Source organism: Castor canadensis, chromosome 11 (genome assembly GCF_047511655.1).
Source record: "Castor canadensis chromosome 11, mCasCan1.hap1v2, whole genome shotgun sequence".
In the NCBI taxonomy this organism is placed as follows: Eukaryota; Metazoa; Chordata; class Mammalia; order Rodentia; family Castoridae; genus Castor; species Castor canadensis.
In genome coordinates this window covers 126,572,059-126,599,096 of record NC_133396.1, presented here as the reverse complement: position 1 = coordinate 126,599,096, position 27,038 = coordinate 126,572,059, and the positions used below count along the sequence as shown (strand labels likewise).

The 27,038-nt window shown below is 45.0% G+C and overlaps 1 protein-coding gene across 1 annotated transcript in view; it reads right to left on the bottom strand.

Annotated features, from left to right (window-relative positions):
• Positions 1 to 4,734: 4,734 nt before the first annotated feature.
• The window catches only part of Ctse (cathepsin E), a 34,844-nt gene continuing 12,540 nt past the window's right edge, over positions 4,735 to 27,038 (bottom strand). The window contains exons 2-10 of the mRNA XM_020180687.2: positions 20,140 to 20,332; positions 19,148 to 19,304; positions 18,467 to 18,584; positions 17,398 to 17,516; positions 13,760 to 13,959; positions 11,601 to 11,723; positions 10,250 to 10,391; positions 10,051 to 10,149; positions 4,735 to 5,047 (exon numbers count right to left, since the gene is read on the bottom strand). Coding sequence (XP_020036276.1) covers positions 4,883 to 5,047; positions 10,051 to 10,149; positions 10,250 to 10,391; positions 11,601 to 11,723; positions 13,760 to 13,959; positions 17,398 to 17,516; positions 18,467 to 18,584; positions 19,148 to 19,304; positions 20,140 to 20,207 — 1,191 coding nt within the window. The 5' untranslated portion in view covers positions 20,208 to 20,332 and the 3' untranslated portion in view covers positions 4,735 to 4,882. The remainder of the gene's footprint in view (positions 5,048 to 10,050; positions 10,150 to 10,249; positions 10,392 to 11,600; positions 11,724 to 13,759; positions 13,960 to 17,397; positions 17,517 to 18,466; positions 18,585 to 19,147; positions 19,305 to 20,139; positions 20,333 to 27,038) is intronic.

Genomic DNA, 27,038 nt, shown 5'->3' with positions numbered 1-27,038 from the left:
CTGGGCTGGTGACCTCAGCTGTGTGGGTGGAGGGGGTGGGGTGGAGCGAGCATGTTGGGCTTGCGAGCTGCTGGGCTTTGGGGTCCCTTGGGAATTTAGTTTATAAGGGACTCTGAGCCCTGGGGATGCAGAATAGAAGGCTTGAGGGCCAGAGGGTCTGCAGGGTGACATGCCAGTGTGGGCTCCCTAAAGAGCCCCTGGCTGGTTTTAGGAACTCGTGCCTCTGCTGCTGAAAGCCACCCAGTAAGGGGGCCCTTTGGTTTGCTGAAGTTTTTCATACACTTCTGTGACAGATTTGGTTCTATCATCAGTCTGGTGAGAAAAGGGTCTGGTTGTATACCTTGTATCCACCGGGATACAACACGTGCACACGCACACACACACACACACACACACTTATACCCGTTCTACTATACGTAGCAACACACCCACATGTACAGCACACATACTTTGCACACATACATATACACCATACCTCCCAAACCTCACTACACACACACACACACACGCACTCAACACACACCACATATCATATACCACGCACACGCCACACCACACCAGGCTTGTGAGACGTAAGACATGTTCTGACACCTCCTAGGGCATCTTAGGTGAGGCTGTATTTGGGCTTCTCTTTGAGCTGCCTAGAGCCATGCCTTGGGTAATAAGGGGAGATGAAAGGGGAAGGAGGTGAGTTTAGACATGGCTACATGAAGAGATCACCACATCTCAAGGGACCCCCTTTAGGTTTATAAGACACTCCATGCACCCTGTCCCCACAGTCCTCCTGACTGGGATTTCATCTCCTTGTCAGTCTGTTCTGTTTTTGATAATCCTCCCTGCACAACGGCATCTCGGCCCCTACTTTATTGCAGCTGTATGTCTAAGCTGCTCCTGCATTCCTCTGGGCAGAGTGAGTAGTTTTTTTTTTTTTTGGTGGTGGTACTCGGGTCTGAACTCAGGGCTTCATGCTTGCTAGGCAGGCACTCTACCACTTGAGCCCCTCCACCAGCCCGAGTGAGTAGCCTTGAATCCCACACTCAGCCACCAGCAATGCCAGGAACTGGCTCTGTCAAGGGTTGTTGGTGGAACAAAAGTTGGTGCCTCTTTTCCTTGTATCAGCTGACAAACATGCCTGGAGGGAGGGCATAGTGACTTTCGTATTGGATGGAATATAGTGAAGTTGGAAGAAATGCTGGGGAATGTTTACCCAAAATGTTCTATTTTGATTGCTCAGGAAAGGGTGCGTGAAACCATCCTCAGGGCAAGACTGATTTACGATGGCTGATTTGTTCTTAAATCCTTATAATTTAGAAATTCCCCTTATATTCTACTTGTCTGAGACCAGGTTTTAAATAAACATGTGGAGGGGGGGAGAGGGAGGAAGAAGAGGGAGAGAGAGAGAGAGAGAAGAGGAGAAGAGACTGGGAGATGGAGAGAGAGGGGGTAGAGAGAGAGAAGAGAAGAGAAGAGGGGAGGAGAGGAGATGAGAGAGAGGGAGACAGAGAGAGAAAAGGGAGAAAAGGGAGAGACAGAGAGGGAGAGAGAGAGAGAGAGAGAGAGAGAGAGAGAGAGAAAGTCTGGTGTGGTGGCATATTAGAGCATCTCTCAGAGAACATGTGGAAGTTGAGGGACCTGCCACCACTGAGGGTGCTTTCAGGTATGGGAAGTGAATGTTTTCTGTTGGTCTTTACAGTTCCTGAATAGGGGATGCAACTTGTTCCCTCAGGGGATGTTTGCAGAACTATCCCCAACACCTTTGGAAGTCAAGTCACCAGCCACCCACCTTCAGGCCCCAGTTCCCACTTCCTCCATCCACATGGATCAAAGTCAGAAACTTCCCTTCTCTTCCTCTGATGTGGGCAGCATGTGGCAGATGACACCAAGCCCCTCCCCAGCAGAGGAGGCCATGATGTCCCAGCCACTGAGTTCTCATCTCAAGCATTCATTCAATAATCTGAGTAGGTCAGACTCTTTCAGGATACAAAAATGGACACTGCATTTTAACAGAGCAAATAAGACATGCAAGGGCTGTGGGAGTTTAAAGGAGGAAGGGGTGTTTAAAGGGGAAGGGCCTCTGGTGGACAGGGTAAAAGGATTCCTGAGAGAAAGGTGTGCACCTGAGAAAACAGGGAGAGGGGGTTCAGTTTGGTTTGGGTGGCACTGATGTGCAAGGAGGAGGGGTCAAACTAAACCAAGGCCCTAGAGAGCTTTGGAGTCCTGTCCACTAGGATGCCATTTGGTGGGCAGAGAGCTCATAGAAAGTGGGAGCCAGGAAGGCTGGAATTAGAGCCAGGCTTCAGGGACATTAATCAAACAAGCACCCATGTGTGTCAAGATCAGAGCGACAGCTAGGATGTTCTTGAAATTGGTGAATTGAAAGGCCATGCCCAGAGGGCTGAGGACAGGAACCAGGTTGTAGAAGCAAGGTCTGTGACAGAGCCAGCAGAGCTGTTGTAGAGTCACCACCTTGTTTAGTCATTTAGCAGAGGTGATGGGATGGCTTACACATCACTTTTGTCCTCCAGGCCTCCTGGGACACGCAGCCCCAGGCTAGCACATTCAGAATAGCCCTTGGGCAGAGATGAGCCTGAAGAACAACTGATCCCATGAGGGGCAATTTGATTTAGAGGAAAAGTTGTAAGGCCCTTTGTCTTCATGAGATTTTCCCTGCTGAGTGGTGGGCTCCCTGATGACCACAAGCACTAAGGTAGTTAAATGTTCACACAAGTGTAGTGTGGCATTGAATCCTCACCATGACTCCAGAAGTACTTCCAGTATTCATGCCTATTCGACTGATGAGCAAACTGAGGTACAGAGATTCCCCAACTGGTGCTGGGAATCAAGTCCTGTCTGACTCCAGTGCTTGAATTAGCTGCCCTATGACACTTCTTTGCTAGCTTGTTTAGGACAGGCTGTTCTGCATCAACTCTGAGGGCAAAAAGAAAAAAAAAAGTTCTGTATATGTCTATATGTATAAAGACAAAAGGAAGAAATGAAACAAACAAGTATGTATGTGTGGTTGAGGTATACTCTGAACAAAATCCTCAGAGGGGAAGAGAAGCTCTCCCACCCAGGTGAGCTCACTGGCTCTTCCCAGAGGCCTGTGAGGTGAGCATCCCAGAGGCACTAACTCATCATCTCAGGTCACCCAAGTGATGAGGGTGGAGCTCAGGTGTGAATCCAGGTTAGCTACCTGACCTTCACCCTGGGGTGTGTTCCATGACCCCTCCTGCTTGAAAGTGACAGCCTGGGCCTGCTCTACTTACTGCCTAGCCTAAGACAAATACTTACTTATTGGATTGGATTAAGCCCCAAATGAAACTAATGAATATATTTACGAGAGTGTGGGATAAATAAATATCCACTGGGTAGATGTTAGAAGAACCAGCATCTGTACCTGAGGTTCTCCTCCTTTCCTTCTCCTGTCCCTCTTCCCTCTCCTCTCCTTCTTTTCTCTCCTTTCTCTCTCTCTTCTCTCCTTCATACTATGGAATGCTTTAATTTATAGCAAACATATGGGCATGGTTTAAAGAATCAACACTCCTTGGGATAATGGCTAGTGCCACATATGGGGCTGGAAGTGTAGAGGATGGGCTGGCCAGGTTTATGGGAACTAACTGGAAGGTCCTCACTGGCTAGAGATGGGTTGACCTGAACACTATAAGTAACCATGGTAAGTTGAAATACATCAAACATGTTAAAAATTCATAGGTGTCTGACAACTGGTGAATAAAGGGAAGAGGACCCCAGCTAAGCTAAATTCTTTCCTAGATGAGCTGGTGAGTGAATGGTTGATGAGGGATTATTTTTTATAGTATTCTAATTAACCAATCTAAAAAAAAATAATAGAATTGGAAAAATCCCTATCAGTAGTGTAGGTCTCAGCAATGATCATCAATGGTGCTGAAGGCATCTTCATGGTTGGTGAAGGCTGACAACTTGAAACCCACTCATCAGTTCTAGCACTACCAATGGAGAATCACCAGCACCATTGCCTCCTGATGGGATACAACTGAAGTTCCAGCACTATCTATGAAGGGTTTGCCCCAGCATCAGACCTCTTGACCTAACTATCACTTTATAGAAAGGTTGGGCACAGAGATTCAGGTCAAAAGACATCTCTGGATTCCCACCAGCCAAATTATGAATATGGTACATTTTTATAGAAAAAAAGAGACTTAAGAGGCATTTTAAATAAATGCAATTTGTAGATTTTGTATTGATTACTGATACAAACAAGCCAGTTGTAAAAAACAAGAAATTTGTAGGAGACATTTGAATTCTGAGTGCATATTTAAGTAGGTTAGAAATATTTATGGATAAAATGATATGGTGCTTGGAATCTGCTTCAAAATAATCCAGGTATGTGGAGCCAGAGCAAGAAATGGATGGCGTTGTAGACAAAGGGGGCTTGGCTACATGTGGATGGGTTGGTGAAGCTGGGTAGGGGTGCATAGGATTTATCATGCCACAACTTCTGTGTGTGTATGTTTGAAGAGTTCCATAACAAAAAGCCCACGAAAAGCATTGAAGAATATAGACAGCAGTGGCTCAAGTGGTTGAATGTCTGCCTAGCAAGTGTGAAGCTCTGACTTCAATTATTACCCCCCCCAATAAAAGAATATGGACAGAAGTTAATTTTTTCCATCGTGATGGTAGTAAAGGTGGTATGTATGTCTAAAGTGTTTGTGAGGCTCTGCATGTGTGTGTGTGTGTGTGTGTATGTGTGTGTGTATGTTTTCATGCTCCATGTGGTCCTAATTCAAGCTGCAACTCTGGAAACAACTGTGTTCTGTGATAACTTTTTGACAGGTGTAAAGAATGCCCCAATTTAATAGGTCCCAGGGGTGTTGGGTAGCCAGGCACAGACATAAACCCCTTCTTAGGGGACTGCTGGGGCCAGCCCCACTTGGTTATTGCCACGATCAAAGACTGCATAGAACTGTCGAATGAAGACATCCCCCAGGATCCAGAGGGGTCCGGATGGAGGCTGAATGTCAAGCCCTTGAAAGCCACTGCCACAGAACTGTGCTCCATCCACGACATCCTGGGGTCAAAAAGAAGTATGTCAATAACACACAGTGGAAGGAAGAAGTAGTGCTGCCTAGGGGCTGTCCTAGGTGATGGTGATGGCTAGCACTGAGTGGCCTTGAATGGCTTGGTGGGCTCCACCATTTTGGTTGGTAGGTTCTTCCCTTCCACTTTATACATCCCTATTTCACTTTACTCAATGAAGTGTTTGTTTGTTCAAGTTCATTCATCTGTGTTCTATAATTCAGAGAATTGTTCACCTGTTATACAGCTCCACCCTACCATCAGTTTGCAACTGGAAAAATAGAAACTCTACTGCATGTCTGGAAGAGCAAGGGTTTGGTGCTAGGACACCTCAATTTAAATTCTGTTTTCTTCAGAGCTCAACTTCATTTTTATAAGGGTGAGAAATTGCTCAATAAATGGCTAGTCACTATTTTCTTGTTGATGTTCTGGGAAGAATCATTTGAGTGAACAAGAAAAGTATGACCTCCCCCAGTTTGCTGGACTTTTTATTCAGCAAAGACTTGGGGTCTACCAGGCAGGTGTCATTTTTTCAACAGCCATTTGATATTTAAGGTTACTGATGAGGAGGTGGGAAAATTAGAGCCTTCATGAAAGGAGGGAGATTACAAATCCAAAGATGTTACAAATCTCTGCTAGACTGAGGTGGCGCTAATTGAAGTCTGTTGCTAGGAGAGGAACATGGCACCGTATTAGGTGTAAGGAAGGGTGTGGGCATGAGCAGGGACTCTCATAGGGTGAGGGTGGGAGAGTGTGAGATGCTGGGGGGTAATGAATGTCTTGCTGCTCCCGAGTGTGGTGTGTCCAGAGGCAGGTGCACAGTTCCTAGGCTGCAGGAATGTAGGGGATCACCTGTGCTTACTTGGGCTGACTGTTTCTAGTTGGTGGCTTAGGGAAGGAGTTAGTGGAGATCAAGACAAGGAGAGAAGGCAAAACCCTCTGCCTATCCCTTAGCATCTCTGTTCTGGCACAGTCTCCTGATGTCATGGTTGACTCTTAGGTAAACTGGTGTTAGAGTGTGTTGATTTGATCCCAAATCAATGACCTAATGATACATCTCAAACTCCTAGAAAAACAAGAACAAGCAAATCCCAAAACAAATAGAAGGAGAGAAATAATAAAAATAAGAGCTGAAATCAACGAAATAGAAACCAAAAAAACCGTACAAAGAATTAATGAAACAAAAAGTTGGTTCTTTGAAAAAATAAACAAGATCGATAGATCCCTGGCAAACCTGACTAAAATGAGGAGAGAAAAAACCCAAATTAGTAGAATTAGGAATGCAAAAGGGGAGATAACAACAAACACCATGGAAGTCCAGGAAATCATCAGAGACTACTTTGAGAACCTATATTCAAATAAATTTGAAAATCTAAAAGAAATGGACAGATTTCTAGATACATATGATCATCCAAAACTGAACCAAGAGGAAATTAATCACCTGAATAGACCTATAACACAAAATGAAATTGAAGCAGCAATCAAGAGTCTCCCCAAAAAGAAAAGTCCAGGACTTGATGGATTCTCTGCTGAATTCTATCAGACCTTTAAAGAAGAACTGATACCAACCCTTCTTAAACTGTTCCACGAAATAGAAAGGGAAGGAAAACTGCCAAACACATTTTATGAAGCCAGTATTACACTTATCCCAAAACCAGGCAAAGACACCTCCAAAAAGGAGAACTATAGGCCAATCTCCTTAATGAACATTGATGCAAAAATCCTCAACAAAATAATGGCAAACCGAATTCAGCAACACATCAAAAAGATTATTCACCACGACCAAGTAGGCTTCATCCCAGGGATGCAGGGGTGGTTCAACATATGAAAATCAATAAACGTAATAAACCACATTAACAGAAGCAAAGACGAAAACCACTTGATCATCTCAATAGATGCAGAAAAAGCCTTTGATAAGATCCAACATCATTTCATGATAAAAGCTCTAAGAAAACTAGGAATAGAAGGAAAGTTCCTCAACATTATAAAAGCTATATATGACAAACCTACAGCCAGCATTATACTTAACGGAGAAAAATTAAAACCATTCCCTCTAAAATCAGGAACCAGACAAGGATGCCCACTATCTCTACTCCTATTCAACATAGTACTGGAATTCCTAGCCAGAGCAATTAGGCAAGAAGAAGGAATAAAAGGAATACAAATAGGTAAAGAAACTGTCAAAATATCCCTATTTGCAGACGACACGATCCTATACCTTAAAGACCCAAAAAACTCTACTCAGAAGCTTCTAGACATCATCAATAGCTATAGCAAGGTAGCAGGATATAAAATCAACATAGAAAAATCATTAGCATTTCTATACACTAACAATGAGCAAACTGAAAAAGAATGTATGAAAACAATTCCATTTACAATAGCCTCAAACAAAATCAAATACCTAGGTATAAAGCTAACAAAAGATGTGAAAGACCTCTACAAGGAAAACTATACACTTCTGAAGAAAGAGATTGAGGAAGACTATAGAAAGTGGAGAGATCTCCCATGCTCATGGATTGGTAGAATCAACATAGTAAAAATGTCGATACTCCCCAAAGTAATCTACATGTTTAATGCAATTCCCATCAAAATTCCAATGACATTCATTTAAGAGATTGAAAAATCTACTGTGAAATTTATATGGAAACACAAGAGGCCACGAATAGCCAAGGCAATACTCAGTCAAAAGAACAATGCAGGAGGTATCACAATACCTGACTTCAAACTATATTACAAAGCAATAACAATAAAAACAGCATGGTACTGGCACAAAAACAGACATGAAGACCAGTGGAACAGAATAGAGGATCCAGATATGAAGCCACACAACTATGAGCAACTTATCTTTGACAAAGGAGCTAAAAATATACGATGGAGAAATAGCAGCCTCTTCAACAAAAACTGCTGGGAAAACTGGTTAGCAGTCTGCAAAAAACTGAAACTAGATCCATGTATATCACCCTATACCAAGATTAACTCAAAATGGATCAAGGATCTTAATATCAGACCCCAAACTCTTAAGTTGATACAAGAAAGAGTAGGAAATACTCTGGAGTTAGTAGGTTTAGGTAAGAACTTTCTCAATGAAACCCCAGCAGCACAGCAACTAAGAGATAGCATAGCTAAATGGGACCTCATAAAACTAAAAAGCTTCTGCTCATCAAAAGAAATGGTCTCTAAACTGAAGAGAACACCCACAGAGTGGGAGAAAATATTTGCCAACTATACATCAGACAAAGGACCGATAACCAGAATATACAGGGAACTTAAAAAACTAAATTCTCCCAAAACTAATGAACCAATAAAGAAATGGGCAAGTGAACTAAACAGAACTTTCTCAAAAGAAGAAATTCAAATGGCCAGAAAACACATGAAAAAATGCTCACCATCTCTAGCAATAAAGGAAATGCAAATTAAAACCACACTAAGATTCCACCTCACCCCTGTTAGAATAGCCATCATCAGCAACACCACCAACAACAGGTGTTGGTGAGGATGCGGGGAAAAAGGAACCCTCTTACACTGTTGGTGGGAATGTAGACTAGTACAACCACTCTGGAAAAAAATTTGGAGGATACTTAAAAAGCTGGACATCGATCTACCGTTTGATCCAGCAATACCATTCTTGGGGATATACCCAAAAGACTGTTACTCCAGAGGCACCTGCACAGCCATGTTTATTGTGGCACTATTCACAATAGCCAAGTTATGGAAACAGCCAAGATGCCCCAGCACTGACGAATGGATTAAGAAAATGTGGTATCTATACACAATGGAATTTTATGCAGCCATGAAGAACAAAATGTTATCATTCGCTGGTAAATGGATGGAATTGGAGAACATCATTCTGAGTGAGGTTAGCCTGGCTCAAAAGACCAAACATCATATGTTCTCCCTCATATGTGGACATTAGATCAAGGGCAAACACAACAAGGGGATTGGACTATGAGCACATGATAAAAGCGAGAGCACACAAGGGAGGGGTGAGGATAGGTAAGACACCTAAAAAACTAGCTAGCATTTGTTGCCCTTAACGCAGAGAAACTAAAGCAGATACCTTAAAGCAACTGAGGCCAATAGGAAAAGGGGAACAGGTACTAGAGAAAAGGTTAGATCAAAAAGAATTAACCTAGAAGGTAACACCCACGGACAGGAAATCAATGTGAGTCAATGCCCTGTGTAGCTATCCTTATCTCAACCAGCAAAAACCCTTGTTCCTTCCTATTATTGCTTATACTCTCTCTTCAACAAAATTAGAAATAAGGGCAAAATAGTTTCTGCTGGGTATTGAGTGGGGGGGAGAGGGAGGGGGCGGAGTGGGTGGTAAGGGAGGGGGTGGGGTCAAGGGGGAGAAATGAACCAAGCCTTGTATGCACATATGAATAATAAAAGAAAAATGAAAAAAAAAATAAAATCCAGGCCAAGAAGGATATGAAGTGACTATAGGTTTCCAAAATTCCCAGAATGTCCCTTTCTGCCTTGCCATCCAAACTTGGGAATTTACCAAAAAAAAAAAAAAAAACTTTTTTGCTTGAGGAGGGATGTTAATTTGAATGTTAGGAGAAGTATAACTTTATACTGTACCCCTCTTTAAGTAGCTTATATCTTGATCCATTTACCTAACTGTCAGATTCTCAATGTCCTCATCTGTAACATGGGACTATTACTCTAGTCACACTTGGTGGTTGCAGAGGTTACAACTTTCAGTTGGTAAGTCAGTTTCACATGGCGATATTAGAAAACCTCCTTAAACAGCTTACCCCAAATTCATTGCTTCTTCATGGCAGAAGTGGAAACTAGAACTTAGCCCTGTGGGGTTTCCACCATAGATACCTGTGTCCTTTTCAGAGGGAATGCCACATCAGGCTATCTCTCAGAGAAGTGGGAGGGGGCTTGGGGTAGACACAGACAAGTGTGGGCAGCTGTTTGAAAAAGGAAGTAGCAGGCAAGTGGGAGAAGGCCTTGTGACTTGAAGAATAAGGAAACATCTCTCACCGGCAGGATGTAGGCAGTTGGGCTGAGGGTGTAGGAGACCCCGTTGATGATGAAGGCGACATTGGGCATGACGTTGAGGTTGGCGCAATCCACAGCATACTAAAACAGAACACGTGGATCCACTCAAAGGCTGCCATCTCCTGGGAGAAGGCCTGGCCCTCCTGCTCCTATCCAATCCTCACCCCAGGCAGACACTCACTTCTCCATCCACCGGGGTGGCCCCAATGGCCTCTTGCAGCTGCTTGATTTTGTTAGAAGGGCCAGTGAGGAGAGAGGTCCCTGTGTCCACAATGGCCTGGCAGCCCTCGGAGCAGAACATAACATTGTTTCCCACCTGGATTCTGAAGGCAAAAGGATGGCTGTGAGCCCTGCCTGCTCTGGCTGCCCATTCCCTGTGGGTCCCCTAGCACTCAGAATGCATCAGTGCTGTTCTGTTACGTCTCTCATCAAAGGAGTGTTTTGGTTTGAGTAGCTGCGATCACAGGTGTGTACCACCTCACCCAGCTTGCTCTTACTTCTTGACCCAGGGCGTGTACACACTCTATTTTCTATTGTGCTCCATTTCATTACAAACAGTGCAGGTTGGAGCTGGGCGCTGGTACTCATGTCTGTAATCCTAGCTACTTGGGAGGCTGAGATTTGGAGGATCATGGTTTAGGTCCAGCCCAGGCAAATAATTCGTTCACAGAACCCCCATCTCCAAAATAACTAGAGAAAAATGGACTGGAGGTGTGGCTCAGTGGTAGAGTGCCTGCTTTGTAAGTGGGAAGCCCTGAGTTCAAATCCCAGTCCTACTAAGAAAAAAAAAATTAAGTTGGGAACCCTAAAATGATGTGATAACCCACAAGCAGGTAAATCCCTACAGTCTGAAAAGCCCTCAGGAGACAGTGAGCCCTGAGGATTTTTCGCTTTTTATCTCTGAAGTCTTAGAAACTGAAAGTATGAATTCCTCTTCTTTGAATTCCTGCATTGTGTCACTTGCATTAGGTACGAAAGAGACATGTGGTTCCCCTTCCCCGCTTCCTCTACACCCAGATACCGTGCATGTGTCAAATTGGTCAAGGCTCAATTTTAAAGCCATCATCTCTTTGAAACCCTTGAGGAGTCTTCAGATAGAGACTGATCACTGGGCCGCTTTGGTGGCTCCTCTCTTGAAGCATGACCACTTCCACTTTATGTGGTAGTAATCCGTGCACATGTCTCATCGGTGAGGGCCAAATCCCAGTCCAATCCACCCTTGTATTCCCATGTCACTCAGCCCTGGTCTATGGTCAATTAGCATCGACTGAACAAAGGGCAGTGGGCTGCCTGTCAGTATTTACTGTCTGCTGAATTAGAGAGGCACAGGGAAGGAAGCTGCACCTGCCGCCTGTCATTGGTGCCCTTCCTCACCTTTGCTTGGCATCTCCACACCTCCAACCCACACAGCGAGTGCCCAGCATCTGCCCTTAGTGACCATCACTGTCACTCAGTTAATCCAGTTTGAGTTTGTGCCTAGCCTGTTATGAATTCTTCTATCAAACTGCAGCCACTTGGAGGAGGAAACTCACCCATCCAACGCAATCTGCCAGTAACCTTGGTTGGTGACAGGGACCCAGTTCAGGCTCCCAGAGAAATGGGAGGGGTCATAGCCTCCGAAAGTCAGCTCACTGCCTGAGCCACCTTCTGGGTTGCTGTGGGGAGAGAAAGGCAAGTTGCAGAGGAAAGGCCACTGGGAATGCCTGAGGAGGACCACAGCTAGGACTGGGTGCTTGTACCAGGTCTGTAGATAGGCAGAAACATCACCTTGGCCCTGATCACCAGGACTGTGCCACTGCAAACTGATTAGTCTGGGCCTTTGGGACCCAAGGATCGAAACAGCTCTGCTCTACAATTTGTGAATGCCCCCTGCCTCTTGGATACAAAGGTTATGAAGTTGGAAAATGAAGACCACAGGTGTGGTCATGCTGAATTCATACAGAACAGAGGCTAGGACCATACTGGGTATCACACAGTGTGTGACTTAAAGCAAGCCCGAAAGATAGATTTTCCCAAAGAATCTTTCCCACCATGTTTGTGATGGTAGCTGGAGTTTCCAGATCATTCACTACTTTGTGTTAAGGCAAAGACGCTCATTTGAATGAGCCTCTGGTTCCTAGTTGTATTCTGGGGAAATAGGACATAAACCAGACTCACCGTTAGGAAAATCAGAAAAGCAAAGAACTCATGGGTTTTGCAAGGCAAGAGGATAATGGGGAGGGAACTGAAGGTCTGTAGGAATTTAGGGTTTCAGAGAGAGGGGGCTGGGGATAGAGCTCATGGGAGAGCACTTACCTGGCACACACAAGGTTCTGCTTATGCAGGAAGAGGAAGGAAGTAACATTAGCTGATGGCCTCTGTGCAAAGCACCATGCTAGGGCTTTAACCCACCTAGTCTTATTTGACTCTCACGTCAACCTAGTGTTCACTTGAGGAAACTGAGGCTCCGGTAGATGAATCAATGCAAGGGGTAGGGCTTTAAAATCCAGGCTAGTCTGACTGCAAAGCCTTTGCTATTTCCTATCTCAGCTCCCTCCTTCCCAGACTGTAGGAGAGCAGGAGGCCCTGCAGGGGAAAAAGAGTATCTGGACAGCCTGTCTCTCTCAGTTCTGCCCAGGCCTGGTCCCAGCTGCCTCTGTGTGCTGGAGAAGAAGCCCGGCTTGAGAGAGGGAATTCAGGACTCTTCATGTGGAGGTAGAACAGGAGACTGGGCTTCTGTTAGAACAGGCAAACTCAGGCCAGCCCTCACTGGAAAGGAGACGGGACTTCCTGTGTAGAGAGGAAGATGAGGGGACCTCCAGGGACCCCAGGCAAGATTCCTAGAGGTAACGAGTAGAGAGGAAGATGAGGGGACCTCCAGGGACCCCAGGCAAGATTCCTAGAGGTAACGAGCATCACCATCTTTTCAACTATAAGGTATGATTTTTAAAAAATTGTGGTAATGTATACATAATGTAAAACTTACCATCTTCACCAGTTTTGAGTGTACAGCTCAGTGAGTGTTAAGTACATTTATATCATATAGACAACTCTAGAAGTTTTTCATTTTGCACAACTGACACTACATATTCATGAAACAAGAACTCCCCTTCTTTCTCGCTCAGCCTGTCAACTACCATTGCATGAATCTGACGACTCTAGATACCTTAGGTAAGCGGAACAGTATTTGTCTTTTTATGACTGGCTTATTTCACTTAGCATAATGTCCTTCAGTTTAATCCATGTTCTGGCATGTGTCAGAATGTTCTTTCCTTTTAAAGACTGAGTAATATTCCACTGTCCGGATATATCGCATTTTTAGCCATTCACAAGCATGAAATTATTTTATTATCAGTTCACTGTTTAGCATTTTTCTTGCCTCTCTCAACTCTGAGGAATGTCCTTGTTTCATTGTGCACCAGTGTCTAGCATCATACTTAGTAGATAATGACAGCTTGATATTTAGTGATTGAGTAAATTAATAGCCAATCCAGAGCTCCTTAAATCCAACCCATTGTGGTACAGTTTCAAAGTGCTTGTTGTAACTACTTTAGGAAGCAAACTCTGTTTATTTAAAATCTAGAAAGGTAAAATGTTGTGCCCAAGATCACACAGCTGGTCAGAGGCCAACCAGAAGATCCAGGCCAGGTCTTTTGATCACTGAGTCTAGTTGTCGCTGACCACCTTACCTGGTGGGTTTGGCGAGCCTTACCTGCTCATGTAGACAGCAAACATCGGCAGATCCACCAGGTTTTGGGCCATCATATTGTCAAACACTGGAGTCACCCCTCCAGCAGCCAGTGAGGGGTATCCAAGGCCCAGAATTCCATCAAACTCTGCGTTCACAAAGGTCTGGCCTGGCTCTTTGACACTTTCTCCAAACTGCTGGCCAGTCACAGTCAGCCCTTCCACCTGAGGAAGGAGAGTCCTTAGGAGAGTTGCACAGGGATAGCCGAGGGGTCTTCAGCTCCCTGGGTCTACCCTCTGCCCCAAAGCCAATTCCTTCCTTCTCAACTTTCCTGGGTTAATGGGCACAAGGATTGTTGCCATATTCCCATCCATTTAATTTCTTTATTTAATTAAAAATATTGAAATATAATACAGAAATCCTAAGTGTCATGCTCAGTAACTTTTTACATACTCCCCACACCCAGCTAGCCAAACTCCCAAATCAAGAAACAGGACATTCTAATGCACCAGAAGCCCCTTTGCACACCCTGCCTGTCCATCCATTATTTCTCCCAACTCCACAGTAGATGGTCTCCTCACTTCTTTTTTTTTTGTGGTACAGGAGTTTGAACCCAGGGCCTTGCACTTGCTAGGCAGGTGCTCTGTCACTTGAGCCATACCTTCAGCCCTTTTTGCCTTAGTTATTTTTCAGACAGTGTTTTGAGCTTTTTGCCAGGGGCTGGCCTCAACTGCAATCCTCCTGCCTCTGCCTCCTGCATAGCTGAGATTGCAGGCATGAGTCCCTGTACCAGGATCAGTCTCCTGACTTTAATGCCATACATTGGTTTCATCTATTTTTTGATTTAATTAAAACGGAATCATCCGGTGTGATGTTGACACCTAGCTTCTGTCACTCAGCATCCTGCTTATTGCATCTGTTGTAATTTATTGATTCTTCTGAATGATTTACAGTAAGGTCAGATCAGCATAATTTATTCATCCTATCATTGATGGGTGTTTGAGTTGCTTCCTGTATTTGACTATTGCTAATGGTGCTGCTTGTATATTTCTTTTGGTGAACACATGTATGTATTTTTATTAGATAAATGCTTAGGGGTAAAACTGCTAGATCACAGGGTACACAAGTATTCTGCTTGAGTAAATATGCCAAAGAGTTTTCCAGAATGATGGTACCATTGGTGCTTCCACCTCCACTACTCTAAGAGTTCCGATTGCTCCATATTCTCAACACTGTCTTTCCCGTGTTAGCACTCTAGCACTGTGCAGAAGGTTAAATTGTCATTTTGATTTGTATTTCCCAATGACTAATGAAATTGGATATCTGGACATCCTCTTTTATGAAGTGAGTTGCCTGCATTGTTCTTCTTGAATATTCTGGAAACAAATACTTTGTTGGTAATTTACAAAAATCTTCTCCCAGACCGTGAATGATATTTTTACACTCTTAATAGTGTTTCTGATTAACAGAAGATAATTAATTTTAATGTAATCAAGTTTAGATTTTTTTTTCCCTTCATTAGTAGTTTTTGTAACTTGTTTCAGAAAAAAATTTCTACCCAAGGTAAGCAAGACAGTTTTCCATGTTTTCTTCTAAAAACATTGTTTTACTTTTCACATTTAGAGCTATAATCTATCTAAAGTTTGATAACGTGAGGTAGGAATCAAGGTCCATTTTTTTCTGTATAGGTATCTAAATGACCACCATCATTTAATAAATAGCTTCATTTCCTCCACAACTTCAGTAACGTTTTCAATAGAAGCCAAGTGAGTGTGAGTGTGAGTAACTTCTCAATTTTGTATTACATTGCATCTATTTTTAAAAACTCTGTGCCAGTCTCACACTGTGTAAGTTATAATAGCTTTATAATAACTCAATATCTGGCAGTAGTTTTCATCGAGACATTACACCAATATACATGTTAGAATTAACTTACTAATCTCTAACAAAAATTACAACTAGCAAGCAATCTCAGTGCTACCAAAAAATTGCTATTGTTTTGATTGGGGTAACATTGAATCCACAGATCAATTTGGAAATTTTTGATTTCTTTATAAAAGAGAGTCATTCAGTCAATGGTTTATCTTTCAGTTTATGTAGATCTTTTAATTTCATTCTACTCAGAGGTCTTGCACATTTTTTGTTAAATTGACTTTAAGCTAATTGGTATTTTGATAGTATTATGAATACCATTAAATATTAAAAATTGTAAAAAATATTAAAAAACCCCATTTTCACTCCTTTTTCCTACTACGAAGACATTCGAATGATTTTTGTATGTTGACCTCATCCACAGAAACTTTGCTAAATTCACTTATTGACCATAGTATTTTGTCCATAGGTATTTTAGGATTTTCTACATACAGAATCCTGCTCTATGTTCTAATGACTCTGTTATTTCTTGTGTTCCAATCTTAGACTGGTGAAGTGGCTCAATCAATAGAATGCCTGCCTAGCAAGTGTGAGGCCTTGAGTTCAAACCCCAGTACCATAAAAAAAAAAAAAGTTTTTCAATCTTACTATCTTTAATTTCTCTTTTCTTGTCTTATTGCATTGGCTAGGATTTGCAACATAATGTTGAAAAGAAATAGTAAGAATGGCCATTTTTGTCTTTTTTGTTGATCTTGGGGAGAAGTTGTTAACAATTCATCATTAAGTATAAAGGGCTTCTTTGTTAGCCTTTATTTATTTTTTTTCAGTACTGGGGTTTTATACGCAGGCCTTGTGCATGTTAGGTAAACGCTTTACCACTTGAGCCACACCTCTGATCTTTCTTACTTTTAGGTTATTTTTCAGGTAAGGTCTTGCTTTTGCCTGGGGCCAGCCTAAGACCTCGTCCTTATACTATGCCTCCTGTGTAGCTGGGATTACAGGTGTGAGTTACCATACTTGGCCAGTAGATATTTGTTAATAGATTAAGGAAGTTATTTTGTATTTCTAGTTTACTAAGTTTTCTTTAAGTAAACATAGATGTTGAATTTTTATCAATTGAGACAATCATATGACATCTCTTTTTTTATTCTCTTAGATGATACATTCTTAGAAAGAAATGATTCTTGGTTGGGATGTATTATCCTTTTGTATATTGAAAGATTGCTAGTACTTTGTTTAGAACTTGGACATCTACATTCATGAGAGATTGTTTTATAATTCTCATTCTTATAATATCCTTTTCAAGTTTTGTTATCAAGACTGTTCTGGTTTCAAAAAATGAGTTATGAAGTGCTCTTTCTTTATCACTTCTCTGGAAGAGTCTGCATAAGACTGGTTATTTCTTTTTTAACTGCTTAGAAGAATTTTCTAGTGAGGCTACATAGCTCTGGAGTTTTCCTTGGTCCTTGGTTTGAACTTCTTTCTCTTTCAAGATGTATGCTCAGTGCTCCTGGGGACTGGTAATCGAGTTTTGCCACCAGGCTTTGTGCACTGGGGGTTGTTTCCTGAGGCGATCTCTCAGCCCTTCTCAGGCCTAGCAGGCTGAGCAGACTGACCCACTGCCACCAACTCAGGTGGGGAGACTGCTCCCTTTTCCCTAGAGGCTAGTCTCATTCCCCCCTCCCACCTCTTCCTGAGGCGGATCTGAACCTGTACCCTTTGACCTCTGAATAACTTTCTGCATCTCATGTTTCTGGCCAAGAGAGAATAGATGAAGGAATTGCACTCACAGAGACCTGGTCGGCTCCAATGATCCCAGTCAGGCTCCCAGTCCCATACTGAATGGAGAAGGAGGTCCCCACCTCGCTGTATGTGCTGGACTGGGAAGGGTGGAACACGGAGTGTGTCTCTGAAAAGCAAGGATGCATCTCATTGCCTTCATCTCTGTCCAAAATGCAGGGTCTCATCCCTCAGCTCCTGGCATTGAGTGGGTGGCCCTAGAAAGACCCACCACAGCCCTCCCTAGTATGCTACTGCACTCACCTCTAGCCACAGGTGTGGCCTAACTGGGGATCAAATAGTTGCCTCTGGGCAAACCTGATTGTCCGCAATGACCTCATGAGGCACACCAAGATAAGTGCCATTTATCAGGTGCCAGGAGCAGTCTCAACCCTCAGTGTGGGTCAGATTCTGGCCTTCAGAGAAACTTAGGGGCAAACAATTGCCACTCCAGGAAATGACTCCAACTCTCTGTTCAACCTTGGGGACTCCTCGCTCAGGGCTTCAGAGAACTTCTGTCTCTGAGTCTTGTCCTGCATGGACTGAGACATCTTTGTTCAGCTTTTCTTTTTCCAATCTTCACTGAGCCCCCCAAGTTACCACTGGGCAAAAGGATGCACCCAGGCCACTGTGCTCCACAGTCACTTTTCTGTGGAAACTGGGCCATCAGGCTTCCTTGAAGCAGGTGCACAGTTCATCTACCTTCCCACCTGGAACTCAGTCCACCTCCACCTACCTCCCCAGAAACGGTCACTTGAATGGAACCTTCCCCCATGTTTCTTTGGGTGTTCCAAAGGAAATGAGTCACCAAGTTAAGATTTTCTTTTCAATGGCTAAGTTTCTGTCTATTAAATCTAACCATTGTGAAAGCTGTTATCTTGGTTGGCTATATTTAGCGTTCTTCCTGGTCCCACCCTGTTTCTATCAACAGTTCCAGGCAGACCCAGAGATAGAGGGGAAGCTAGGGTGGCAGCGAAGGTCAGTTTGGGAAACCCAAGCCCTTCACCCCAGAGTATTAGGACCTGGCCACCCAGGACTGGCCCCCAGCCATTTCCTGTTGGGGCTTCTGGTCTTGCTTACGGCAGGCTTGGCTGGTGCAGTACACAGAGGGGACCCAGAGATTGGAGGAGCCGGTGTCAAAGATGACGGTGAAGTTCTGCGGTGGGGATCCAATGGAGATAGTGCCGAAGTACTCCATCTGCAAGGAAGAGAGCAGCGAGGAAGGGGAGCGTGGGTGGGGTGGGAGGGACAGGAGTGTTCCCCAGGGGTCCAGGGCAGAGTGGCTGGGACCAGAGCTTAGAAGTACTGTAGTCTAGAACACAGAGCCTGGAAGTGGAGAGGCTGGAAAATAAAAGAGCAGAAGGGCCACAAGGGAGGAAAAAGCCTTTTTCCCACAAGAGCGCTGAAAGCAAGGCAGGGCGGCAGGGACACCTCCATTTTACCAATCAGGGAACTGGGGCTGGGAGAATCAAGTACTTTGCGCAAGGATGTAACTAGCAAGCTGCCCAGTTGAGACAGAAGAAGGGTCCTTCTCTTTGGATGCTAGCCATCCTCATCCCTTTCCTCCCACAGAGCACTGCGTGTTGGGCACACGGGGGCCTGCTTACAAAGTCCACAGGGACCTGGGGACTCATTTATGAGTATCCAAGGAAAGAAACCCAAACAAGGGACCCCAACCTGGCTGATACAGCACTGGCTGCTGGAGGCCGAGCCTTCCTCCCAACTCCCAGCTCTCCCCAGCCCCATCCCAGGAGGCCTCACATCCAGGTAGTTGAGGAGGGGCTCATTGGCACTCTGGTCTGCTGTGCAGGACTCAGTGAACTGAATCATGTCCAAGTTCTGGGACTTCCAGAACTCTGAGAGCTGGCCCTTGGCCCGCAGCTTCTTCCGGAGGGACTCCCGCCTACTGAGAGGCACCCTGAGGACAAAACCTCATGTGAGGACTGGGGTGCAGCTCTGCCTTCCTCTCCTCCCCTCCCCTCTTCCCACCGCATTTGCTCATGGTGGAGGGTGGGAGTGGGGGAATCTGCAAGGCCAGGATTTGCCCAGGAGCAGCACTCCTTTCCCTTCGCTAGCCGGCCTCACCTCTGCCTCTCACAGTCTCAGAGTGGAAATGGCTCCCCCATTCCTGGATTCAGGACAGTCTGCAGTTTTACCTGAACCCCCAAGAAGGGCTGATAAAAGGGACAGAAAAACTCCTGAGGCAGTGAGGGTCGGCCCTGCAAACCACAACTGCAGGTTCCTGCTCTTCACTTTTCTTTTTTCTTTTTTGTTTTTTTTGGTGGGACTGGGGTTTGGGGCTTTGCACTTGCAGACAGGCGCTCTGTAGCTTGAGCCACACCTCCAGTCCATTTTGCTCTGGTAATTTTGGAGATGGGATCTCATGAACTATTTGCTAGGGCTGGCCTCAAACTGTGATCCTTCTGATCTCAGCCTCCCAACTAGCTAGGATTATAGGTGTGAGCCCCTGGTGTCTAGCAAGGTTCTTGCTCTTTAGTGATATGAGGATATGAACTGCTCCCCAGGCTTGGGTAGGCCCTTCCATTGGAGGTAGAGGCAGGTGGTTGACTGGCTGTAGATAGGAGGTTGAGGCCATACACAAGGTGGACAATTGGGAAACTTCTCGTGGATTCCCACAGACCTCCAATTTCTTCTCTTCGTTACCTCATCAGCTTTCCTCTCCCAGGGCAGCCTTGAGACCAGGGTGCAGGGGGTGTCCCAGTTGCACTCAATGCGGGGGGATACGGTCTCACCTGTGAAGGCCTCCTTGGGCCTGTCCCAGGTCCAGGAGCACCACAAGCAATAGGAGGAGTGTCTTCATCGTGGCTTGACCAGCAGCTTCTCTCTTGTTCTGCTGCAGCCTGTCTGGCTTTCTCCTTTCTCCTTTCTCACAGGGCAGGGGAGCCAACTCTCTCCAACACTCAGACCTGCCCTGCCCTGCCCAGTCTGAGGACCCAATGATAAGACCTCAAGTCAATAGCCATGCCCAGAGCAAACAGCATGTGTAACAGGGCGTTCCTTCTCCACCCCTCTCTTAGAGGGTCTGAGCACCCTCTAAGAGTAAGAAAGTTTTATCCTAATCTCAGCTTCCCCCAGGGTTTTTGACACCCTCTACTAACTCACTTAAGAAACCCCATGTTAATTGGTTAAGAGGACAATGGGTCCTGGACCCAGGGAACCACCTTATTGACCTGTTAGCATAAGTGGTCCAGCTGAAGACCTGAAATGACATATATATGGCCAGATTGTAACTCAAAATATAAATTGGCCTTTTGCCTTTGTATTTCTTCAGTCCTCATTCCCTCAGATGCCCCAAGGCAGACCACGCCCTCCCCATCCACTTCAGAGCTCCCCCAGAGGCTTGGCAATGTGAAGATTTGGCTATGGATTTGTGGGGCTGGCTTTCCAGATCCCAAGGATTCAGTGGTTCTGGGGCTGGAGTTGTGTGTGGAGGGGACACAGGGGCATCCCTGGAGGGCAGTTGGACACAGGTTCTTGGCAGGTGCCTGTATTGGTGTGTGAGGCCTATCACAGTGAGGTACCGTGGACTGGATGGCTTAAACAACAAAATTCGTTTTCTTGTGATTGTAGGGGCTGGAAGTCCAGGATCAAGGTGTCAGGAGGTTGTGTCTGAGGTCCCTCTCCTTGCTGTGTAGATGGACACCATTGCTGTGCATCTTCACACCATCTTTCCTCTGTCTGTGTCTTAATTTCTTCTAAGGACACTGATCATATTGGATTAGGGCCCATCCTAAAGTCCTTATTTAACTTTAATTCTTTTTTAATGACCCTATCTCTAGCCAGTTATGGTGGTACACACCTGTAATCTTAGCTACTTGGGAGATGGAGATTAGGAGGATGAGGTTTTGAGGCCCCATCAGGACAAAAAGTTAGTGAGACCGCATCTCAATCAACATACCTGTGATACCAGCTATGTGGAATGCATAGGTAGGAGAATCAAGGTTTGTGGCCAGCCCAGGCAAAAAAAAAAAAAAATAGAGCCTATTTGAAAAAGTAATTAAAGCCAAAAGTGTTGGGGAGTGCGGGTCAAGTGGTAGAGCACCTGCTCAGCAAGTGCATGGCCCTGAGATCAAACCTCAGTACCATAAAACAAAAAGAACAACCCCCCCCCCCAAAAAAACCTCTGAAGACAGTCACATTCTGAGGTACTGGGGTTAGGGCTTCAACATATGAATTATGGGGGTGCAGCTCAGGCCAGGGCAGTGCCCAGGAACAAGATCCATAATCTGTAAGTGGGACAAAGGACAGTGATGTGGAGTAGGCAGAGCTCAGGACTGAGTGACCTCAGCATCAGTCCATCCTGTCGGTGTACCCCCTCCTACAGGAAGGGGGACTTTACTGCTTGGGGGAGAGGAAGGTTGATGGAGGAATGACGGGAAGGAAAACCCTTCCTAACCCAGACTCACCTTGATCAGATGCTCTGAGAAGGGCAGTGGAGGCCACCACCACCATCACATATTCCAATGCTTCCAGAGGGCACAAGCTCTGAAGTAGGAATTTGGGCCCAGGTTAGGTTTCTCTAGTATTCTAGAAAACTCTTAATTGCTCTGGGCTCTGCCTTCCATCTCTGAAGCCCAAGAAGTAGGCAAACTTGGAATCCAAAGCTAACCAAAAACCAACTCATCCTTGTGTCCAAATGAGCATACCTGCAGTCCGACCCTTGTCCTGATCTTCTAGGCCTCCCCTCTCCCCTCTCCCTTCTCCCAAACCAAGAGAAGAGGGTTTGGCTGTCCCTGGCTTGGAAGAGGCTGATTGGTATGTGCAGCTTTGGGTTGTTTGGCCTGTCTGCCAGGAGCCCCAGGCCGGCTGGATTTTGGAAAGTCTGACAAGGGTTAGGAATGGGCATGTGGGGACATTTGTGGGGGCAGTGTCAATGGGTTCTGTCCTCTCTGGGAACACCAGGAACTGCACCTGCCCTGGCTTTACATTGCTGTCCCCTCCCAGGCTAGAATCAAAAATTGTTGTGGACAGTGTGGATGTTCTCTATGGAACAAAAGCATACGTGTGATGGTGTGAAAAGAAAGAGAGAAGAACATTTGGAGTGAAATAGTGCCACAGGCAAAAGTGGGGTACGGTGTAGGCAATGATCCAGTCTCTCAGCGTTCAGACAGGGGCTTTGGGGAGAGAGAGCCTCAGGAATGGGCACACGGGCTGGCTGGACACAGAGACTTTGATGGTTTCCAGAGCATTTGAAAGCTGTTGACACTGTCTAATCAATGTTTCCTTTCTGGAGCTTTGGCTTCCAGAAGGTTCATTAATGCTAAGAGACAGTTGCTCAGTGCTCTGTGGCAGTCAGTGTTATCAGGGCTCCATAGCTCTAAGGGCACAGTGCATCTCCGTGGGGCATGAGCTGGCTCCTTATGGCAGGGGAGCCCCACTCCAGGACACCTGGCTCTGGAAATGCATCAGCTCAGCATGAAGCTGACCAAGTGGCAGCGTGATGCTGTCTCAACCTCTTTCTTTGTGGAGCTGAGGAATGAAGGCAAGTCCACTGCGCTGTATGTGGTACAGTGGAAAGAGGGCTGGGGTGGGATGCCTAGATCTAGTCTTGGCTTTGCCAGACACTGGCCATTTGCCCATAGATAAATCACTTTTCTTGGAATCTAGTTTCCTTGTCTATAAAAATGAAGAGGTTGGGTTGGGTGATAATAAGTTATTACATAAGTTATGTGCCAGGCTGAGTTAAGGAATTGATAAGCGTTAGCGTCTCCTAGCAGGTAGCTATTTTAAGTCCATTTTACAGATGAGGTAACTGGGACACAGAGCAACTTGCATGAGGTGCTGTTATCAGGATTCAAAACCAGGTTAGCCTGCCATTAAAGCAGATGTTCTTTTTCTTTAAACTGGGGATTGAACTCAGAGCCTATACCTTAAGCCACTCCACCAGCCTTTTTTTTTGAGATAGGGTCTTGTGAACTATTTGCCCAGGCTGGCTTTGAAACTTGATCCTCCTGATTTCTGCCTCTGAAATAGCGAGGGTTACAGGCATGAACCACTGGCGCCTGGCTAAAGCTGATGTTCTTAACCATGGATGATCTCTAGGGTCTTACATTCTAGGTGAGGGGGAGGAGAGAAAGCCGGGGGAGAGGGAGAGAGTTGAGGCATTTTATTGTAAGAAGAGAGGTGTGTGCAGGGTGGGTGTGGAGGTAAATCATTGTTACAGGATGAGAAATTTTCTCATTGCATTTTTGTTGTTGTTTTGAGACACTGTCTTGCTATGTAGTCCAGGCTGGCCTCAAGCCCTTAATCCTTTTGTCTCTACCTCCTGAATGCTGGGATTATAGAAGGGTCATCTTGCACATTTTCATTGCATATTTTTATTTATTTATTGTTATTATTATTATTACTTGGTGGTATTGGGGTTTGAACTTAGGTCCTTGCGCTCTGCTGGTTGAGCCATGCCTCCAGCCCTCCTTGCATATTTTGCCTTCCAGGAGCCTTCCTGGAAGGATGACTATTGCATTGCTGATAGATGCAAAAAATCCCTATGCATCTCTCTCCTAGGCCCTCCCTCCTGAATTATGAAGACACAATGAATAGTTGTTTTGTGATCTAATCATTTGTTATTGCAAAGAGATCACAGCTGGCACCTGAGCTGATTTTTTTCCCATGCAGCTTGGCCTGCCTTGCTTTGTCAAAGCCTCTTGTCTTCATGCAGCCGTAAGTAAGAAGGACCTGACGTCTTCAGTGTCTCACCCTGGCAAGAACTCAGAGTGTGAGTCATTTCCACTGCCAGTTCTGTTCTGGGAGAGGCTTTCAGACAGAAATTTCTGCAGCACCGTCAGCAGAGGGCTCTAGCACTGCAGAATTTTCCCACCTGAATAGCCTCCCTGTGGTGTGTGTGTGTGTGCATGTCTGTGTGTGTGTGCGTGTGTGTGTGCATGTGTGTGTGCAGTGCATGTGTGTGCGTGCACGTGTGTGTGAGTGTGTGCATGTCTATGTGCGTGTGCGCACGTGCATGTGTGTGTGCGTGTGCATCTCTGTGCCTGCAAGTAAGAGCAGCAGCTCAGCCTCCAGCCTACAGGACAGCAGGACTGTACACTGACCACGCCAACTTTTGTGCTGGTTACTGAGTTACGACTTTGAAAGCACACAAAGCAGGGTTTCATGCCACTTAACTTGTGCCTTGGGGATGTTTTGGAGCCTGTGATTGCTCCACTGCAAAAGAGGACAGATGAGTCGCCTGCAGAGTAATGGGGAGCCCGGAGACCTTCCTTAGGACGAGTGCTTTCTATGCATCACAAGGCCAGTGCTTGACACTCAGCAAGCCCTCAATATGGGTACCTGGCTAAACCACAGGTACCGGACAATGAGCACCCATGTGATGCAATGCACTGCTCTAAGTGTTTTAAATATAGTAGGCCCAGAGAGGTAAAGGGATTTGTGCAAGGCCACACAGCTGGTAATGATGGAACCAGGCTCAAGCTCAGGAAATCTTCTATAGAGTTTGTGATCTTAAACACAACTTTCAGTTGCTATCTATGGCACATATATACGTTACTGTACGTAGTTGCAATCTGAAATACTTCCTGAAGGTCATTGTTCTTTGTATTTTTTTTTTTTTTTTTGGAGACAGGATCTCACTAGCTAGCCCAGATTGGTCTTGAACTTGTGATTCTCCTGACTTGATCTCCTGAATGCTAGGATTACAGGTGTGTCCCACCATGGCTGGCTTGTGTATTTTAATTGTTCAGGAAAATTACTAAGGAGTTCTTATACTTGGATCAGGGGCTCAACCATTGAAAGGCTAGAAAATAAAAATTACCCTTCGTTCCTTGTGTGTAAAATAAGTCTGTTAGGAAAAAAATAACTAGAAGCATATAAGGGAGTGTGGCTCAAGTGATAGAGGAAGACCATGAGTACAATCCCCAGTACTGCCCCAAATAAATAAATAACATATGTGTTTATGCATGACACACAGTAAGTGCTCTGTAAATGACAGATTAAAATATTATTACAAGGAGAAGAGAACGTATGCCTGGACAACCACAACCACATCACAAACCTAGTTCCTTCTCTTGGTTAGTCTTCATGGGCTTTCACTTTTAGATTCACCATGAGAGATCCTCCCTTAGCAGTGCTCCTTCCTCTAATGGATATTTCCTCTTCCAGAACTGCTGGGCCCCCTAAACCAGTTTCCATTCCAGAACTCCAGGAGTCCTCAGGGAAGGACTTAGGGTGTGGTGAATTAGGCTCAGGGCAGAATTTCAATTTCGGGGTCTTTGCCTCCATTCCTGTCTTTGCCTCCATTCTTGTTTTAGGATTGGGGGTGTAGCTCAAGTGTGAGCACCTTAAGTGCCCTGGAAAACACACACTGAGGATACAGCTGAGATGCTATCTACTCCATGACACCGAGGCACTTGTCAGATCAGGCTCAATAAGCTCCTTTACCCAAGAGCCTCCAAATGGATTCCCATCACTGAGCTCTCAGTCAACACCATTCATTGGTTCACAGAGAAGTGGGGGTGCTTAGTCTCATTGATCCCATTTCAGGAAATCTGAGGTCCCAAGATAGCTCTTGGGAAAGCTCAGGGCTTTCCTTACTGGCGCTTCCATGGTGTGTCTTGGTGATGGCCAACTCAAGGGATAACAGTGGCTTGGAATGGAGTTCACATGGTGGACGAGGACGAGAATGAAGGTGGGGGGCTGAGATTTGTTCTGGAGACAGAATCCACAGGACATGTGCATAGATTCGATGTAGATGAAGGAAAAGAAAAGATCATGGATGACTTCCCGAATTGCCTCACTGACACACAGTCCTGTGTAGTGCTTCAGGTTCAAGGTCATTTGTCCACACAGTGGTGTGATTAGAAAGCCTGGAAACAGCCAGCGATCAGAGGCTGTTCAGTAATCCTATGCGTGAATGGGATTCTGTTAAGTCATAAGAAAACCTCTAGAATATATTGTTCCTTTGGAAAAGTAGGACAATATGTATACAATACATATAGTATAGTTACCATTTGCATAAAATAAAAAAGGTGAAAAACTGTTATTTTTCCATTTGTTTATATATGCATAAGAATACCTCTGGAAGAATATACCAAGTAGCATTAGGTAGTTCTTGAGAGAAGAACGAGGTGAGCAGGGGGTGGAGGGCGGGAAGGCTTGTTGTATATACCACTGTGTACTTTTCCAATTTGAATCATGTGACTCTATTACTTTATTACTGTATTGCTGCTGCAGCAAATTCACACAAATACAGTGGTTTTAAAAAATGCTGGCTGGTGGAGTGGCTCAAGTGGTAGAGCGCCTGCCTAGTAAGCCTGAGGCCCTGAGTTCAAACCCCAGTACTACCAAAAAAGTGCTCATTTATTACCTTACACTTCTGTAAGACAGACATTTGACCCAGGTCTCAATGAACAATGAAGAGATTTCCTTGTCTTTTCTAGCTTTCAGAGGCTGCCCACGTTCCTTGGCTCATGGCCTCTTTCCCATCCTCAAAGTCAGCAGTGTTGCACAGCTCTGACCAACCTTTCCAAGTCATGTCTCCCTCTGGCCTCAGCTGGGAAAGGTTACAAACTTTTCAAAGCCAGTGTTTAAATTTAACTCACACAAATAATCTAGGATAATCATCCCATCTCAAGGTCCTTAATTTGACCATATCTGCAAAGTTCCCTTTTGCCATTTAAGG